Here is a 20,533-nt window from a genome sequence, read left to right on the forward strand (position 1 = left end):
GCTCTCTTAACTATTCTGATTGCTAGTATGAAATTGAAGTAAAATAAAACTTCTGTTGATCCTCAGAAGACATAAAGAGCCTGGTCTCTGCTAAGCATATGTTTTAAGAATGTATACGGGAATGGATTTAATTTCAGATACCAATATACAAAGGTGGCATTTCATTGTAGAGAAGGGTCAGAATACAAGCTCTAGGTCCAAATTCCGTTGTATGCTGGGATGTTCAAATATTCTGAACTAAATTTTGGCTTCATCTGTCCTTTTTTATGATCACGTGGCAGAATTAGAAGCAGATTTCTTATTCTTTTGAACAGTAATACTTGCACTTAAACAATGCTTTATCAGGAGATTTCAAAGCACTTTACAGAGGGGTAGATACCTTTATGTACATTTTACAGATGAGGGAAACTAAAGCATAGAGGAGTCAAATGACTTGAGTAAGATCAAACCGTGTGTGTTAGCAAAGCCAGGATCCTGACTCCTCATCCTGTAGTGTCCACTGGAGCATGCTGCATTCCTTATGGGAATTTCTCATTTAAGCTGCTATACACAGTGCTGCAGATCAATTTGGGAATGCATATTTTATTTAAATTTTGCATTCTTTCAGATTTCCTTTTACTTCTCTGTGCAGGTATAATCAGTGTCTACTCTAAACCTGTTCTGCAGAAACTGGTTACACTAATTTGCCACTGCAGCATTTATTTTCTTTTTCCTCCTACATCCCCATTTTCTATAAATCATCAACTCCATCATTTTACAGGAATTTATTCTCACATAGAACAAGCATTTGCTGAAATATTGAAACTTAAGGACTTACTGTTTCACCTATTGTAAATACCCACTTTTATAGTCTCTGCATTTTAGCTTTTGGACCATAATGCTTCAGCTGTATTCTCTCAGTTCAGGAAGAAAGACCACGTCACCTGCAACAGCTTCTTAGTGGTCATGAAGAGTTTAGTTTTATAAAGTGGGCTTTTTGTTTGTTGAGAGAGAAATTAGTGGACACAGATAGGGAATCAATCTCTTTTTGTTTATAGTACGCACATATTTCTGTTAGTCTGTGTGCAAGATAATGACCAGAAGCAACAAGAGAGATCACAATGTACAAGTGTAGCTTCATTTCTAGGGCATCGGCAAAAGCAACTGTATTTGGATGCCTTCAGCTAGCAGTAATTTCACTGTCCAAGCTGCTGCTCTGTATTCTGCTACCAAACACTGCCCTTAGCAGCTGTATGGAGTGCGTCAGCCTTACACCAAATGATTTAAACGTTGAGCTAGGTGAATAAATGATTTTTTTGATTTGGTGACCGTTCCGAAAATTTAAAAAAAAATTGGTTTGGGTCGAACTGAATCTGAAACTTTTCAGAATGTTTAATGAATTGAACAAGTCTGTTTTGGGTCTTTTCTGGAGTGGGGATTTGAACCTTGGTCTCCCAAATCTCAGGTGAGTGCCCTAACCACTGGGCAAAAGGTTATAATGGAGGGCACCATCACCGCCTCTTCCTCTAGCTGTTTTGTAAATGACCAAAACTATTTGTGAAATTCATGAATTGTTTTGAATCGACCCAAACTGTTCTCCTCCTCCCCGCCCCCCCCCCCATAAACTATTTGCCTGAAAAATTTCACCCACTGTTTGCAAACATTCTGCTATTGGACTAAAACCTTCATGTTAAATTGATTAGATACTGTGTACAAACAAAAGTGAAAAACTCAGTAGTCGATTGGTATTTTCCAAATTGAATGCAGGGTTGAATACAAGTAAACAAATGTCATTGATGATGATAAGTAAATATTGACCTTGTCTAAACAGCTTGTAAGTGTGTGGCAACCCAGTGTGTGAATCTACAGCGCACTAGCTTTCTGTGCAGTAAAATCCCATGTGGATGCTGCTATAGCACACTTTAAAAATTCCTTGGTGTGCTTTGATGATTAAACAGGGGTATGTCAGAATGCACTACGGAACTTTTAGTGCTCTGTGGCTGTGCCCAGGGGATGTGACTGCCTGCAAACTAGTAGACTGTAGAGTGCACACTCTGTCTTACTACACACTAATGTCCTGATAGACAAGCCAATAGCTTCTTACAGATCTTATAGTCTCTGGCATTAACAACCATACATGTAAGAATATTTTGGGCGTGCGTAATGATTTTTAATCTGACAATATTCTTATTTTAAAAGCATGAAGTATTGCTGCAAACATAGCCAAATATCTCGACATTTTGACATAGGACTATGCTGCAATGGTAATAATGAGACTATTTTGGGTACAACAGAAAGATACGCAACCCAGCTATTTTGTATATATAAATTGCAATGATGATTCAGAAGGTGGACTTGGGGAATGAACCTCAGCAATATAATGTTTTACCTAATCTTTAGTTTTCTCACTGAGCATGTGGATGTCATATGGGATACTGTTATCTGGCTTTCTTCACTCTGGGGCGAATTGCTTCAAGAACTGTTTGTTGCAAAAATCTCATTTCCAAAAGCTAATAGTTCCCAAACTTACCATTATGTCCTATTTTGTTTTCCCTATTGCTTTAAATTGCTTTAAAATACTTTGCGGGATTAATGTTGGCTTGGCAACTAACTAACTGGCTGTTCACACCAAGAATACCCAGGTACATTTTTAAATAGAATCATTCGGGTAAAAAGCAGCGGCTGTAAAACGGGCGTGAAGGCTCTGTGAACTCGTCTCTGAGGGCTATGTAAGAGAAAGGGAAGAAGTGTTCACCCACTTGACGACGTTCATCCTTTTGTGAAGAGGAAGGACGTTCAGCTGTCAACAAGTCTCCAGTTCTTGCAGGAATGTACATTTAAAATCTTAAAAGGAGAAGGCAATTGAAAGCTGCACATTAAAATGTAGAGATGGCAATTCTATATTTGCTTTGTGATCCACTTTAAACTTAGGAATTTGAAGCCGAGCAAGTTCAGTCCTTCGTATTTTTCACTATCTTAAGGGTTTTCTCTGCACCATTACCATAGTATTTAAGTGCTGGATGGATCTGCAATGCTTTTTATCTAAAACAGCTGCAGGAAGTTGTGTTGGTAAGTTAGTAGAGGGCATTCTTTCCTCTGATGATACTGAACCAGTGCCCCAGCATCATGATAAAAGCACTGTACTGCTGTAGCTGCCATTGTTAGGATCAGACCAAACAAAAAACAAAAACCCACCACCCTGACTACTTCTGTCCATTGATAGGTCTTCGGTACTTTTTGCAAAAGTGCAAGGATTTTTTCATGTGTCTTAGTCAAATTACCACACTCCAGATACATTAAATTCTCCCTGTATTTTCAGGTGCAAAAGAGGAGGGGTTTTTTTGTTTTGTTTTGGGGTTGGGTTTTTTTTGTTGCTTCTAGTCATTGTGTAGCATTGCTGTGTACTCTTAAATAGCTGCTTTGTTGCACCTTCGAGGTGGAACCATTTCTACCGTGGATCCACATATATATATTCAGTATGCGGATTCACCCGAGGAGTCCCATTTACTTCAGGGACTCTGCACATAACCAAAGCTCCGAGGGAGTGGATCCCTCTATGGGACTGGGGTTGAAATTTGTAAAGTGCTGTGGCATGAAAATTTCTATCAATAAATAAAATATCTTGCATATATATTGTTTTATTAATGATAAAGTTAACATTCATCTGATAATTTAGGTTAATTTTTAGGCAGTTAATCTAATCATGTTTTGCTGGGTTTTTTTTTAAACAATTACCATAAGAAGTGATGTTCAGGTTATTTGATTTCCCTTTTTCTCTGGTCATTATTATAGATGGAATTTTATATTTTCTGCTTCTTGTCTAAGTATAGGCACATAAGAAGAGTTAGTCTTTTGCATGAGCAGTCTTTTAGTGTCAAATCTGTATAGTGCTGAATCCAGATGGAATCAAAGGAGCAAGCTGATTAAGCTTTGACCAGCATGCAAGGGTATTTTAATGAAAATTAGTCTGGTTTTCACTTTGATGTTGTGCACATGTGCTTTGCTAAAAAGGAGTGTTTCAGATTTTCCTTCAGATAATTCTGCAGACTTGCTCTATTGTTACTTGACTCATGCCAGACTGGTAACTCATGGCAGGCATGTGATCTTTGTCTTTATTCAATAGTATAGACAACTGTTGTTTGTAATGTTGAGAATCCTTAAAGTTATTAACCTAATTATATTCAGCAAATACTTGCATTGATTATAGATATAAGTAGCTGCAATGCTGCCAAATTTATGACTATTTTAGGTTGAAACATTTGGTTTGCTGCAATCTCAAGTCATGCTGCTGTTTTTCAGGATTTTAGGATAGTGGATGGTTTTTAATATATTACAAAGAAAGTGGGTGAACTATTCTTTCAACTGGAAATGTAAAACAGTTTTATTTTCTAGCTATTTTCAGGTTTTCTAAAGCTACACTAATAGTTATTCTGAATTCAATCTTTTGGCTTTAGTTGTGAATCTATTCACTTGCCTCCCCTTCTGCATTGAATTCTAAGTTCCCATCTTCACTTTCAAGGCATTGCTCATCTCCTCCTCATCTGAGACCGTACTCTCATTTCCTTCTTCTCTTCTTCTCACCGCTTTGTTTTTCCCAAAACTTCCTTTTTATCCCTCACCCACTGTCTCCTCTTTCCATTCCACACCAGGAACTACCTCTTTTTCATGGGCTAAATAACTGCCCTCCTACTTGAAAATCTTTCCTTAAAGCATATACTTTCCACACAGTATTTTGTAAAATTAGTGCCCCTTTGAGCTTGCACCCCCATCCATTGTTTTAAGCCTGAATTACGATGTCTCTGTCTCAATTAGATTGTAAGCTACTCAGAACAGGGACCATGACATCTTATGTTTGTGTAGCAGGAAATGCGCAGACTGCACTTAACTGATGATAGTGTTGATTTTTTTTTAAATAATTTTTCTGCATCAACAGAAATGTTTTGATATTCTTCTTCATTTTGCTTCTTTTTAGAGCCAGTGTATGTACCAACACCAGAAATAGCAAGACACAAGAAAGAGGAAGACGAACCTGACTGCCTTGCAAAATACTTCAGTGTTGTGTGGTGTAAGGCTTCAAAGAAAAAACACAAGAAGTGGGAAGGTGATGCTGTTCTTATTGCAAAAGGAAAGTCTGTGATACTGAATGATATGGAAGGCAAAGACATTGGAAGAGGTATTATAGATTTACATATAGTTGTAACTTAAACATTGGCCTAAAAATAGTGTGTGTTTTGAATGGGAGCAAAAAATGCCAAAGGAAACAGTGGGGGGCAAAAAACCTAACTGGCTTCAAGACTGAGCTTGATAAGTTTATGGAGGGGATGGTAAGATGAGACTGCCTACGATGGTATGTAGCTGATCTGTGACTGCTAGCAGCAAATAACTTCAACAGCCATTGATGAGAACTAGATGGGAAGGCCTCTGAGTTACTACAGAGAATTCTTTCTCAGGTATCTGTCTGGTGGGTCTTGCTCACATGCTCAGGGTTTTACTCATTGCCATTGTTGGGGCGGAAAGGAATTTTCCCCTAGGTCAGATTGGCAGAGACCTTGCGGGTTTTTTTGCCTTCCTCTGCAGAATGGGGAATGGGTCACTTGCAGGTTTAACTAGTGTAAATGGTGGATTCTCTGTAACTTGAAGTCTTTAAATAATGATTTGAGAACATCCATAATTCAGCCAGAGGTTGGGGTCTAGTACAGGAGTTGGGTGGGTGAGGTTCTGTGGCCTGCAGTGTGCAGGAGATCAAACTAGATCAGAGGTGGGCAAACTACGGCCCGTGGGCCACATCCGGCCTACAGGACCATCCTGCCCAGCCCCTGAACTCCTGGCCCGGGAGGCTAGCCCCCGGCCCCTCCTCTGCTGTTCCCCCCCACTCTGGACGGTGGGGCTGCGTGTCTGGTTCTGGGTGGGTGGCGCAGCAGCCAGACATGCTGCTCTGAGTGGCATGGTAAGGGGGCTGGGGCCGGAGGGTTAGATAAGGGGCAGGGAGTCCCGTGGGGCAGTCAGGGGACATGGAGCAGTTGGATGGGGTGGAGGTTCGGGGGGGCAGTCGGGGGGGTTATATAGGGGGTGGGATCCCGGGGGGCGGTTAGGGGCAGGGGTCCCGGGAGGGGGCGGTCAGGGGACAAGGAGCAGGGGGTGTTGGATGGGTCAAGGGTTCTGAGGGGGGCAGTCAGGGGGCGGGAAGTGGGAGGGGGCAAACAGGGGGCAGGGGCCAGGCTGTTTGGGGAGGCACAACCTTCCCTACCCAGCCCTCCATACAGTTTCGCACCCTGATGTGGCCCTCGGGCCAAAATGTTTGCCCACCCCTGGACTAGATGATCATGATAGTCCCTTCTGATCTTACAGTCTATGAATGAAGTGAAATGAAGCTGTTTATAAATCCTGTAAATTAGTGATGACCAAACTCTGGTCTCTGGACCGCTGGTCAGAATGGGAGAAAAATAACTATTACACAGAAACCCAGGACAAGTACAAATGTTTTTTGGACAAGTAAAAGGATAATGTTTCCTGCCCACTAGACAAAAAGTACAGGGGAAAATGGGGCGGACTGAGTTACATCTTGGGCAAAAGCATTGAGCTGCCAGTCCAAGGAGAGGGGCTAGAAAATAAGGGCCGAGCAGATTAGTAGAGCTGCCAAAAGGGAGGGGCTGGGCCTTGTTGACATCAGCCACACAAATAATGCCGTGGAGAAGTGGGTTTGCACCAGGGACAAATTCACAGCTGAGCAGACAGCCCTAAGGCTGAACCTCCATTTGAATGTGTTACTTGTTAACGTTCTGATCAGGGGTCTGGTGACACTGGAGCTGCATTTTTCAGCTACAGTGAAGTATCTATAAATATTGCCTTTGCCTGAAACGCAAGCCAGAGTTGATGGTGCTGCAATTTTTAGTAGCAGCTACTGTAAGATACATTTTGATTTTATATTAAGAGGAAAAAATAAGGCTCGTAAGCTATAGATTGCAGTCAGCTCAAAAATTTTGCCTGAAAGACCAGCGATAATTTAAGTTGCCAGCAAAGCCAAAGTAGATTATTTAGTAAGAAACTACAAGTTTACAATGTGTTGCTGCAAAACACACTTGTATTTGAATTTAAGACAGAGATGGCCCTCTAATAATTTGTTACAACCCTAGCATTGCAAACTCTGCTGCTGTCAGGCACTTTAATTGAAAAATAATCCATGACTTTACAAATTTAATTTAATTTGTATCAAAACTATATATACACTGACTTGCTTGACTAAAAAAAAAAAGCAAGTGAGAGAATAAGAAATGTCTGGAATGCATCAACCACCCTGTTGAGTTTTTTGTTGAAATCACATTAGCTTCATTTAGGGTCATACTGAAGGTCCTGATCTAGGTAAGTATAAAGCACATGGCGCTTTCCAGAACTAGTAGAAAGCTAAATATGGATATTTAATCTTTCCAGCATAAAAACATTTCTGGTCTTTCAAGGCAAAGCTGCAGAAAAATCAAATCTCTGTGCTTGAAGCAGCCATTGACACGGATACCAATTTCACCAGGCTTCCACAACCACTTCAATTTACTTGAGTGTCACAGTCTAAAAATTGGAATAGCCGCACTTCTTGTCAGAGAACCAAACTGAGTTTTTAGATGGAGGAGTGATCAGATATTTTCCCCGCTTATTACTAGCAGTACACAGAGTACTTGCTTTTTGTTGCAGAGGTGGTTGGTCAGATGATGCAGGCTCCCCCCATATCCATCTGCTAACTTGCATTAAAAGGCAGCTAAAATATATTGTTTTTATATTTTTCCATTTAAGCCATTGCCGTGATTGCCACAGGCATATAATGAGATTGCAAATGGGACAGGAAAGTGGTTCTTTTGATTTTGAGTGGGGTGGGGGGGGAAAGAGGAGTGGTCAATGAGACAATCGCTTTGTTAAGATGTGATTGGGTACTCCAATATCTGAATGCATGCTTATATTCAGTTATAAGAGGATAATTCACAGCAGTTTTTAAAATATTTGGTACAACGATTTCCAGATGATGTGATGTTATGTTCACAATACCAAGAAAAAGACGGATCTACTTGAATCTGTTTTTCACTTAAATGAAAAAACTTGTCGCCACTTTGTTTTCTTAGTTATGAAAGGTTATTCAAATTCATATGCTTGATTATTAAAGGATTTGATGACATTTCTGTTTTCACTTCCTGCAGTTGAATAAGGCAGTGATACCCACTCTGTGGTCCTAATTAATTGCTAAACGTAAGTAAATGAATTATTATTTTTAGGTACTGGATACAAATCTAAAGACCTTGAAAGTCTTGATGAAGGTCAAACGCTGATGATTGGAGGAAAAGAAATTGAAGTGATGGGTGTAATTTCAGCAGAGGACTTTAATAGTGGCAAATGTTTTCAGACTGGTGTAGGGACGTCCACCACAGTCCCAACTGCTTCTTCACAAAGTACCTTGAAACCATTCTGTAGCCCATTCAAAAATGTCTGCAAACCAAGCACTAACGAAAATCTACTTAAAGAGTCCCAAAACTACAAACCTCGCCATGATCCAAATGCATCAAGTAAGATTTAAAATTCTGTTATTTATTTAACCATCCACTTTTTGTAAAAAAAAAGTCCTTTTGTAAGAAAGCTCAATGCATAACCAAGGTTTTTATGTTCCCTGTCCAAGTACTGAATGAGAATCTAGGGTATCCCACTGAAAATCAAGTTTAACCAATAACACCACAACATGATTCTGTTCTACAAGTGGCAGGTGTACTGTAAAGCATGAGACTGGAGGCTGTGTCACTGACATTTGAGAAAGTGTTAGTATCCTTAAACCATCACCGCCTTCCCCCTCCCTCCCCGCACCTCCCGATCAGCTGTTTTGTGGTGTGCAGGAGGCTCTGGGGGGGAAAGGAGAGAGCGAGGGCACAGCAGGCTCAGAGAAGGGGGCGGGAAGGGGTGGATTGGGGCGCTGTGTTCAACCACAGAGTTGGCTGCATTTTGTCTGTTTCTGCAATGCTGTGTGAAAGACCTGGGTTTCTCTCCAATTTTTGGTTTTTGGGGGGCCCGATCCTGTGATGGATTTGAGTGCCTCCTGCAACCTGAGCCTCTCAACTCCTATGGAAGTTGAGAGCACTCAGAACCCCACAGGATGGGGACCTTTGATCTCTAAACTAGCATGAGTAGGGTGTGCTGTGTTGTTCACTGTCTTGTGTTGCTCAGTATTAACCCCTTCCAGTGCTGATGGACTCCAAAGTATTCTACCCATTCCTCTGTAGTCTTTGAGGGGGAGCGGAGATGATGAGAATAGTGTGTGTGTGTGTGTGTGTGTAAAAGAAATAGAAGGTTAGCCACAGTGTTCTGATAAACTCTATTTTGAGTAATTATGTTCTGTACTCCTTGCAGTTTTAATTGGATGAGGTATTTTTCCTCATTTCCTGTCCTAAATTGATTATTGTTGGTAATCCTCAATTGAACAGCTGCTATAGTTGATCCCAAAGGTGGAAGATTGTAGTAAATGATGGATGAAGTAGTTCTTATAGGTATTAAACTTTTAAAGCACTTCTGAAACCTTTAGGATATGCGGCAGTGTTTTAATAGATTTTTTTTTAAATTATTTATACTGTATCTAGGTACTCAGACGTAACAATAGCAACTGTTGTTCTTTATATTCTTTGTCTAGAAATGACCAATATGTTAAAAAGCAATTTTCAGCAGTTATTGAAGTCTAGCAAATAGTTACTTGATATAGTTACCTTGGAATAACAATGCTTTTTGCTTACGAAGTGAACTCAAATTATCTCTTACCACATCTGTGTATATGTTGAACTTTAAGATTCTTTAGTTATGCCACGTCCAACTCCAGATCACCAGCGGATGTTCAATAAGGCTGGTTTACCTGTGGTAGATGTAGTTGTGGATCCTTACCTTGTAAATCATCTTCGCCCACATCAGAAAGAAGGAATTGTATTCCTGTACGAGTGTGTGATGGGAATGAGGTAGGAGAATAACTGTCCTATTAATTTTAACTCTGGTAATTTTTAGCGTGTTTAAAAAAAAACAACCCAAAATTGAGATGCATTCTGTATTTCTCTGTTAGAAGAGAATGGTTGAATTATCCTATAAACCAGTGGTTCTCCAGCTGCGAGCTGCATGCAGCCCAATTAGCCCACAGCTGTGGCCCAGCTGTATGCTAAAGAGTGGCAGGGTCCAGGGCCTGGGCTGCCACATGGTGGGGTCCGGGATTGGGGTCAGGACTGCTGCCTGGCATGCTGCAGCAGGATCTGGGGTCAGGGCTGCCGCCCGGTCCTGCACAGCAGGGCCCCGGGTCGGGGCTTCCCCCCGGACCCGCCCAATAAGGTCTGGGGTTGGGGTCGGGGCTGTACCCGGCCCCACACAGCAAGGTCTGGGGTCAGGGCTGCTGTCCAGCCCCGCCTGGCGGGGATCAGGGTTGGCGATGGGGTCGGTTTGGGGCTGCCTCCCAGCACCACACAAAGAGGTACGGGGTCCCTGCCACTCGGCCGCAGCACTGGGGCTCTGCTCTTTGCCCCGCTCTGTGGAGGGGTCTTTGGACTGTGGGCACTGGGCATAATGGTGTGGTGGTGGGGTGCTGTGGTTCTCAATCTGCAGCCCAGGTAACACATTGTGGCCTTAATATGCGGCCCACAATGATAAATAGGTTGAGAATCACTGCTATAAACCAAGCCAAAATGCAGGGCTGGTTGGTATTTCAGAAATTTTCACTCAAGTATAAAGGTACGTCAATGTACCACTCTGTTGAAAAATTACTATATTACTTTTACAGTTGTTACATAAGCTTTATATACTATAGGCTGCTTATGGTATGTGTTCATGTGCTTTGACATAAATTACTTAAACATTTTTAATAATGAAAGAAGTCAAGTAAGATCTTTAATTTTGGATGATCGGTATGTTAATCTAGTAATGAACCTAAATTTCACACAGGCATATAGAACTTTTTGATTTAACTGAATAAAAAACTACAGCGTGATCATAGTAGAAAGAAATAGGTTTGTATTTACTTTAAAAAAAACATATTAGCCAGATGAGAATGCAAATAGTTGCAGGGTTTCCTTTTCATTACTAAATTGTAATTATTTCTTACAGATTAAGTGGCAGATTTGGAGCTATTCTTGCTGATGAAATGGGTTTAGGAAAAACATTGCAGTGCATTTCGCTTGTCTGGACTCTCCTACGTCAGGGGCTCTATGGATGCAAACCTATAATAAAGCAGGCACTGATTGTCACCCCTGGGAGTCTGGTGAAGAACTGGAAAAAAGAATTTCAGAAGTGGCTGGGAAGTGAAAGGATCAAAGTGTTTACAGTTGATCAGGTGAGATTTATATTCAAAAAGGTCAAATCTGGCTCAAAATTAAAAAAAAATAAATCCAATATTCCAAATAAGCTGTTTTTTAACAAGCAAATATTTGTCTTCAGTATTTGCAGCCAAAACATTGCAGGAGGGAAATGTATGCATGAAAACTAAAAGTGAAATTGATTAGAAACTGACTAGTGTACTTTCATTGACGAAAATTAGAGTAATGCAAAAAATAAAGAAGTGAAATAGTGAAAAGAAAACTTCAAAAAATTATTATTATTACTCTGCTATGTTGTTTGTAACAAACGTAAGGCAATTTATTTTCAAAAAGATATTTTTTTAACCTGATGATTCCCTGCAAATGTATTTGTATGAAGTAACAGAGAGAATGCTGTCTTCTAAATTTGACCTAATATTTGTTGCGAATAGATTAACAGTTAGGCCTGATCTACATTTAAAAGTTAAGTTGACATAGCTACAGTGTTTAGGGGTGTGAAGAATTCACCTCAGCAGCATAGCTGCAGTGCTGTAGCTTTGCCACTGTAGCACCCATAGTGTAGGTATGGCCTTAAACACTTCCTTTTTGGCAGTCTTCCTTCATGGTCTGTATGAAATAGTGAGTCTTTCAGACGAAATGAAAGCTCTTTTTACAAGTGTTTTTATATGTTTTACAAAACTTTTAATTTTTTCGATGTGTACCTCTTTTATTTTTTCTACTTATTTAGCATTCAGTCCTGCTATGGTGCTGAACATACTGAGGCCAATCTAGATGTCTGTTTAACTCATATGCTGTCTTTGCTTCCATCACTTTCCTTAGAGTAACTTATTTCAAGATGTGGAACTGAAGTGAACTGATTTGACAGAAATTGTCTATGTGGCAGTAACTGAGTTTGAGCAAAGTAAATGATCAGCTCTGTTAGTTCTTGAGAGAGCAGCTTTGGTGGAAAAAGATTCACTATAATGTAAAAAAAAAAAATAGTTACCTAAACAGATATTTAGAGGTTGTTGCACATTTTCTCTCAATTGTTAGGGTTTTATTATAACACTAATGTTGGGGTGGGGGGATATTGAATTTATTGGTAATTAATGTGTCCCAAAGTGACAGCAACATATTTTCCTTTTCATTTAAATATGTCTAACATTCTTATTCATCTGGTTGAAGCCAGTGGCATTTGAGAGCACTCAGCAGTTTGTAAGATTGGGCCCCTAAAAAGCAAAGAAAACATTGACATGCAAAAGTGAGATAACAATACCACTTGCCTACAATATAATGAAGTATTTTAAATAGTAATTTCCTCTCTACCTTATAGGGAAGAACGGCAATTATCATACTATTATTTCTTCAGCACAACGTAAAAAGAGCTTGTCTCAGACTTTTGAAATTCTTGCATATAAAATAATAAATTCAAACAGTTATCAGGCATGTTTTCTTTACCTATACATGGAAACACTCAGCCCTACTTTTGACCCTTCAGTAATCAAATTTTAAAACAAGTACATTAATTTCTACTTAATGTTGAAACTTGATCAAGGGATAGTTTTGTTAAATCACAAATGACCCATACAGAACTTTGCTGACAAAATGAAGGCTCTGACTTAAAGGTTCTATTTTATAGCCAAGCAGGTTTCATTAATCCATGTTGCTGGATTGTATGAAATATAAATTTGAGGGAGTGTTGTCATTATCAGTTTCCAGAATACTACTACTACTATTTTAAAAAGCAAAACACCTACAATAATAATAATTAATAATGAAAGTTTGTGCTGCTTGAGTCACTGAGATGTTTTTCATTTAAACTTCACTGAAATCAGTGGAAAGGCTTCTATTGACTTCAATGCCCATTGAACCGGTGCCAAGGGATGTGTTTCAGTGTACAGGAGTGGGAACCAGGAACTGTGGAGATCTCATACTAACTGGCAATTGCTCCATGTGTAGTTTTGGGCAAGTCACTTAAACTTTTCATCTCAGTGTTTGCATCTGTAAAATCGGGGCAGCCGCCTCCTGATTGCCCCTCATGTCTGGTGAAGGCTCTTCTTCAGCCTGCCTCTGGTTCCCCTCTTTAGAACCCCTTAAAACTTTAATATAGTCTTGTGGCTAACACACTGATACACACCACGTCTGGGATTGGTTAAATAATAGAAACCACTCAAGACAGTCCTCAGAATAAAGTCCATCATTACAGCCTAAAAGTTCATACTCAGCTCTGGCTCTTCTGCCACACACAGAACTCTTCTTTTATCCCAATCTGCTCTTCGTGAAGCTGCCACTTATACGCTTTCATAGCGAGAGCTCAGTGTTCTGGTTTTGTCTTCCTTCTCCCATCAACATCTCCCCTCTTCTGAGAGAGAAGGCAGCATGTATAGTACCTAGGCTTAAAGGGCCAGAATGATCCATTACACGGGGTTATAATAGCTACCTACCTTACAGAAATGTTGAGAGGATGAATGAATGTTTTGAAATGATTGCAAAGAATATTGTTAATTCCATAGTTCATCTTCATATACCCATTATATATGACCATAGCAAATCATGTGATGGGGGTAATGAATAAATAGGGTTGCTAACTCAGTGGATCAGATCACTTGGATCCAGACTGAGTTGTCTGTCTCTGGTAACTGAGCTTTGACTGGAAGCAAAAAACATAATTTTAAAAATTCTGGAGTGTTGAGGGAGCTTCAGGCTGCAGGTTATGGGTTGAGCCATGTTCTTTTTAGTTGGAGAAGGCCAGCAGGGAAGTACAGCCTAACTCATGGTGGAGATTATCATCACCTCCCTCCAGGAAGAAAGGATTTTGGCTTCCTTTAAGAAAACAATTGTTAGGGCTCTACTGAAGAAACCATCCCTTGCTTTGAACCATCTTAACTATCTGTATCAAGCATCCCTTTTTTGGGAGAGCTCATTGGAAAATGTGTTCACCTTTTAGGTCATGCTGCAAGACTGATCTCTTGGGTTTTCAAGTAGAGAGGTGCACTGAAGGATTTGAGGTGGTTGACTGTGGGATATTAGCATGGCAAGTATTAATAGTGTAGTTAATATTAACTGCTAAATGAGCTACTTGGGATATAAAGTAGACTGTTCTATTAAGTGGCTTTGGGCTGAAAAGTCTCTTGTTGCAATGATTTTTGTCCATATATTTCTTAATTTTTGACATATAGAGATCATAAGCCTTTGGCTAGTCTATGGCTTGTTGAATGATTTCTATGGACAATCAAATAGGTATGGTGCAAGGATTTAAATAAAAAGGTGTGTTGTCATTTTGTAAGTCGTATGTGCAAATGCGACTACTTTTAACCATCGAATCTGGCAAAAACTTTCTTGTATTATATTGAACTTTTGTTTGATTTAGTACCCCAGTGCTGCTTTCAAGATCTAAAACCTCTGATTTTCCCATGCTGCTCAGACTCAATTATCACTTTTCTTTATTTCTATACCTTGAAATAAGTAACTAAGGAAAGAGACCAAAGCAAAGAGTAAACATGAGTTAAACATATATGTTGATGCCTTCTGAAGGAAAAAGGCATTAAAGGTTCAAAACAATAGGCCCCATAGCTTTTTTCTGACTGTCAGTAAAATATTTTGGGGTAGCGTCTCTGCTGGATATAACAGAGCAGGAGTGCTGTCAAGGAGCTGGTTATGCATCCCTGATTCTCTGTCTCCCCAGCTTCTATGCTGCCGTAACTTGTGCATGCTAGCTATGCTCTCCTAGGGTTAGCAATGTTATGTGGCTCATAACAGAGTGAGGACTATTTGATTGAACTGAAAGAGGTAAACAGAATGTGGCAAATTTATTACAAGATCACAGTATAAATTGGTGTCTACTGCATCTTGTGATCCCACCATAAATGTACTGGGAGTCTCTTAGGCTTTTTCATTATCTCCATTACAATTATCAATTTGAAACTTACTCACAACACCAGGGTTAAGTAGCTGTTACATCAGGTCTGTAGTTTTCACCTTCACAGTAATGTGCTTTAGTAGACTTGGTGTACTCGAAGAACAGTGAGCTGCCCAGCAGCGTGGTAGTAGTGTTCTGTATTGCCATGTCGGATTCCCATATTTCTTTTGCAAATTAAGGGGGAAGAAGTAGTCCAAGCCCCATAGGGAGGTGGGGAATGACTCATGTCATACAAGGGCCCTGCAGTTCTCCACGGAACATGTTTGCTGATCGTGGATAGATGCATATCCAAATTTTATATCTAGAGCCCTGCAAATCTGCAGATCTCTGCAAATTTTGTATCCGTGCAGGGCTCTCGTCAGGCAAAGAAATTCCACCTGAAACCAGAGAATCGGGGAACAGGGTTGAGGAGCTCCAAAGAGAATTGGCTGTGTGATGCAACTTTTATTTATGCTCTACAGGATAACAAAGTAGAAGAGTTCATCAATTCCCCACTTCATGCAGTTCTGATAATCAGTTATGAGATGCTGCTGCGCACCTTGGACCAAATTCAGACTATAGAATTTAACCTCCTAATCTGCGATGAGGGACATCGTTTGAAAAACAGCTCCATTAAGACAGCTACAGCCCTCATCAGTCTGTCCTGTGAGAGAAGAATTATCCTGACTGGTCAGTATATTACAAATAGCCTATTTTATAGCTAGACTAAAAGAGCTAACTTCAGTGAGTATGTGAAAGAAAGTTGCAAGTTATACAAGTATGAAAATTTTGGCAACATTATCAGAGGTATTGTTTTTATAGTGTTTTTTTAGAAATCAGCATAAACTCTGGTGAGTCAAGTGTAAAAGTATAATTAGGCAGGCTAAAAAAGAATTTGAAGAGAAACTAGGGGATTGGGGTGCGGGAGAGATGTGGGCTCTGGGATTGGGTCGGGGATGCAGTGGGGCGAGAGGACTCCCCCCAGCCCTCTCTCGCTTCAGCAGCTCGGGGCTGGGGGAAAGGCGCATCTCCCCAGCTGCGGCAACTTCAGTGGGGCTGGGCTGGGCGGTGCCGGGCTGAGGGAGGGGCTCCTCTCCCCGGAAGCTCTGGCGGGCCTGGACCTGGCCGGGCCAAGGGAGGAACTCCTCTCCCCCGGCCACAGCAAGTCTGGGGCAGGCCCGCACAGGGGCCGGTGGGGAGGGATGCCTCTCGCCACCGCAGCCCTGAGCCCTGGCGCGGAACTTAATAATCAGCCATACGGACACGCAGCTTAGAGGGAACTTAGGACTGCACCAATTAACCTAAATCAGTTTCATCACCATTTTAGTTAAATCATACAACTTTTTTGTGTTGACAAGACATGGGCTCTGATCCCTAGCTGGAAACACTGCTCTGCCTCAGGGTGATTTAACTCAAATGAGCAAGGGTAGTGATAGATTCTCCATCTCTTGATGTCTATGTCTTTCAAAGATATGCTTTGGTCAAACACAAGTTATTAGGGTCAATACAGGGGTCAGAACAGATGATCTAATGGTCCCATGTAGCCTTAAAATCCATGAAACTATTAATCTATTAATGTTGCGCTCTGTTGACTTCTGGTTGATGCCTAGAGCAACATTGATTACATATCAGAAAGACCTCCATTTAGACCATCTAAGTTTGGAGGGACTACATTGCATAATAGGAACTTTGCAGGAGGGAGAATTAAACTTAAAAGAAGATTTAAAAATATTTCTGGTTTCTTAGTATTTTGTATTGTGTTAAAGTTAAACTGTCAGCCTGGAGAGAAGCCCTTGTACTCTATTGCGAACAGCTAAAACCTAACTTGTTGTAGGAGATACTGCTGCATTTGTTCAAAATAAGAATAACCTTGCAAATGAAGCTACAGTCTTCACTCTTTTTTTTCCCCTAGGAACACACAATCTGAAACAGAACAAATAGTTCTCAAGTGCTGGTCTGTATGTGGATTTCATGTGTGGGTACACATGCGCTCCATGTACCTAAGACCAGAAATTTCTGGCAAGTAGTTTCCATTTATCCGTGCCTGTACAGTTGTTCCTCATGCTCCATGCTCAGGGTATAAAGGGCAGTGCAGACCAATGCCTTTTCAGTTCCTTCTCCCCACCCCATGGCCTGAGTCCAAATTCTCTGTCCAAAGCTATTTTCGCATCATCTTTCAAAACAGGTAAATAAGCCAAGATCTTTTCCTCAGCTGTTTTATCTCCAGCACCTTTATGAGCCACCATGTAAATGTCAAAGGGTACGAAGACTTAGATATACAGCTTCCTCCACCTGAACCACAGCTGCTCAGCCTCACCCACCATCCAGGGGTTACTTTTGATGGGATGCTTCAGAACCATGTACCACTATTGATGCCATTCCCTACTGCCTCCCAAACTTTTGATGGGTGCCTCATCCTTTTGCTCCACAGCTGGAGGGCAGTAACAACAAACAAGTAAGTATCGAGATCATCCACTCTGGCTACACCATTGAGTTTCTCTCCCCTCAGCTGCACAAATCCCTTTCCCAGCCCTTCTTCAGAGACCATTCTCACAAGGAGAGCCTCTGTCTGGAGGTGGACACTCTCCTACAACATGGAGCTACAGAGGAAGTGCCACCTCAATATCCAAGGAAAGGATTCTACTCCTAAAATTTCATAGATCCCAAGAAAAATCAGCTGAATATCTTTATTTGCAAATCCAAATTCTGCTTGCTCGTGCTGGCATCAATAATCCCCTCCCTAGAGAAGAGCACATGGTGTGAGGCTCCCGACATGAAAGGTGCTTACTTTCATCGGGACATTCATCCATCCCACAAAAGGTTCCTCAGATTTCTGGTAGAACAAGAGTACTACCTGTTCAGAGTACTCCCATTCATGCTGGCGACAGCACCCAGGGTCCTCATTTCGATCCTCTCAGTGGTGGCAGCCCAGATGAGGCAGAACAGCTGTACCATTTTCCTGTACCTGGACAATTGACTCCTAATGGGCAGATCCAATCAGGAGGTCCAGTTGGCGACCCTATCCTTACTCCGTCTTCTGGCATGCTTCGGAGTCTGTGTAAATGGAAAATAATCTACCTTGACTCCTGCAAAAATCATGGGCTTTATAAGAGCGACTGTAGTCTCAGCCTCATCAAAGGTCTACCTCCCTATGGACAGATTCCAGGTCAGAAACAGCCTGATAAGCCAAATCACCCTCAAACTTCAAACCACAGTCAAGGTCCAATCTTCCCCTACCAAGCTACATGGCCTCATGTACCTGTGTAACACTGTTCACCAGGCTTCACCTTCATTGTCTACAGGACTGGCTCCAGTCTATTTACTCACCAAACAGAGACAGCATAAATACAAGTAACAGTCCCTGGCAAGGTTACAGCTTCTCTTGTATGGTGAATGAATGTGGAACAAGTGTGTGTCAAAGTCCCTTTCCTTCCACCCATACCCAACACAACCGTAATTGTGGACGCATCCCTCATAGATGCACAGCCCATGTGGACAGGACACAAGGTATGACGACTCCTTGAGAGGCCAGGATGCATATCAGTCTCCTAGAATTAAAGACTGTCTGCCTAGCCTGTAATTCAGTGTTTAATTTGTGCCAGCCCTGGCACCTCTAGGTTTGGCAGTTCATAGCCTCAGCACCTCTGGGCTTGCCACATCAGTTATGAAAGAAAAAAAATTGCTTGACCCTGGCACCTCTTTCATTACAAATTAAGCACTGCTGCAATGCCTTCCTCCCACTTATACAGTCCCATCATATGTAGATAATTTCAGACAACATGATGACCATCTTCTGTATAACAAACATGGTGGAGTGAAATCTCTTCGCCCTATAAAGGCAATCAATTTATGGAACTGGTGAAGCAGGAAACCACATCATGGTCTCGGCAACATACCTGACAGATGTGCAGAACTCTCTAGTGGACAAAATTAGGAAGCACTTCTTCACAGACTGTGAACACCATTCTGTCCTGAATGAAATCTTCACCCAGTGAGGAATGCCATCTTGGGACCTGTTTGCCTCCCAGATGAACAAGAACTTCAACATAACGTGCTCCAGAGCAGCACTAAGTTGGGACTCCGGGAGTGATGCCCTTTTGTTGTCTTGGACAGACCACCTGAGATACACCTTTCGTTCCATCACACCACTATTACAGGTTTTGTGAAAGATTCATCACAACAAAGCTCGAGTCATTCTCATCACATCTAACTTGCATAGACCGTTCTAGTTTCCCAGATCTTTTACCCATTTTCTCATAAGCATCTGAACCTTCTCGAATTGTTAATTCAGTAAGATCAAACATGCCAACTCAGATTCTCTTCACCTCACAGCCTGGTTTTTGGATGGGTGTCATACCTAGAGCATCCACGTTCAGAGGCTGTTCAGACTATTCCCAATCAAAGCAGTAATGCTCCATCAGAAAATTCTGTCTAGCTAAATAGAGACATTTCTCTACTTAGATACAACAGAACCAGTTGTCCCCAGAAAAAGTGGGTATTTGTGCTATGACAGACTATTTCCTCATCCTCAAGACATCGGATCTTCCTTTTAGCTCCCTGTGGGTCCATTTAGCAGCCACCAGTGCCTTTCATCCTTTGGTAGAACGATAAAATTATAGAAGTATAGGACTGGAAGGGACCTCAATAGGTCATCTAGTCCAGTCCCCTGCATTCAAGGCAGGACTAACAAATAACTAGGCTATTCCTGACAGGTGTTTGGAGGTTTTTAAGAGCAGGTTAGACAATGACAGAGATTCCACAACCTCCCTAGGCAATTTGTTCTAGTGCTTAACTATCCTGATAGGAAGTTTTTCCTAATGTCCAACCTCACCCTCCCTTGCTGCAATTTAAGCCTATTGCTTCTTGTCCTAGCCTCAGAGGTTAAGGAGAACAATTTTTCACCGTCTCTCTTTTAACAATCTTGTATGTACTTGAAAACTATTATCATGTCCCCTCTCAGTATTCTCTTCTACAGACTAAACAGACTCAGTTTTTTCAGTTTTTCCTCATAGGTCATGTTTTCTAGGCCTTTAATAATTTTTGTTGCTCTCCTTGGGACTTTCTCCAATTTGTACTCACCCCAAACAGTCAGATCCCTGAAAGGTCTCATTAGGACCTTCTCCCCTGGGGAGAAACCAGCACTGCAATGAGATCTCCATCTTGTACTCCCAATACTTACCAGATCACGCTTTGAACTGTTAGCCATGTGTTCCATGTCCCACCTGTCCATGAAGGTCTCCTTCCTAGTCACCATCACATCAGCCAGAAGGGTGAGTGAACTGGGAGTACTTGTGGATGACCCACCATATATCACATTTCAGAGGGAGAAGGTTTCCCTTTGCCTCTTCCTGAAAATCATGCCTAAGATAAT

At 41.2% G+C, this 20,533-nt stretch overlaps 1 protein-coding gene across 4 annotated transcripts in view; it reads left to right on the forward strand.

Moving 5' to 3' along the window:
• The window catches only part of RAD54B (RAD54 homolog B), a 126,431-nt gene that overhangs the window by 77,152 nt on the left and 28,746 nt on the right, over positions 1–20,533 (forward strand). For all 4 annotated transcript variants that reach the window (XM_084618376.1, XM_084618375.1, XM_084618377.1 and 1 more), the window contains 5 exons: positions 4,952–5,152; positions 8,235–8,522; positions 9,785–9,947; positions 11,077–11,302; positions 15,645–15,852. In XM_084618376.1, coding sequence (XP_084474502.1) covers positions 4,952–5,152; positions 8,235–8,522; positions 9,785–9,947; positions 11,077–11,302; positions 15,645–15,852 — 1,086 coding nt within the window. The remainder of the gene's footprint in view (positions 1–4,951; positions 5,153–8,234; positions 8,523–9,784; positions 9,948–11,076; positions 11,303–15,644; positions 15,853–20,533) is intronic.

This window comes from Lepidochelys olivacea (genome assembly GCF_965140295.1).
Source record: "Lepidochelys olivacea isolate rLepOli2 genome assembly, chromosome: 2".
In the NCBI taxonomy this organism is placed as follows: Eukaryota; Metazoa; Chordata; order Testudines; family Cheloniidae; genus Lepidochelys; species Lepidochelys olivacea.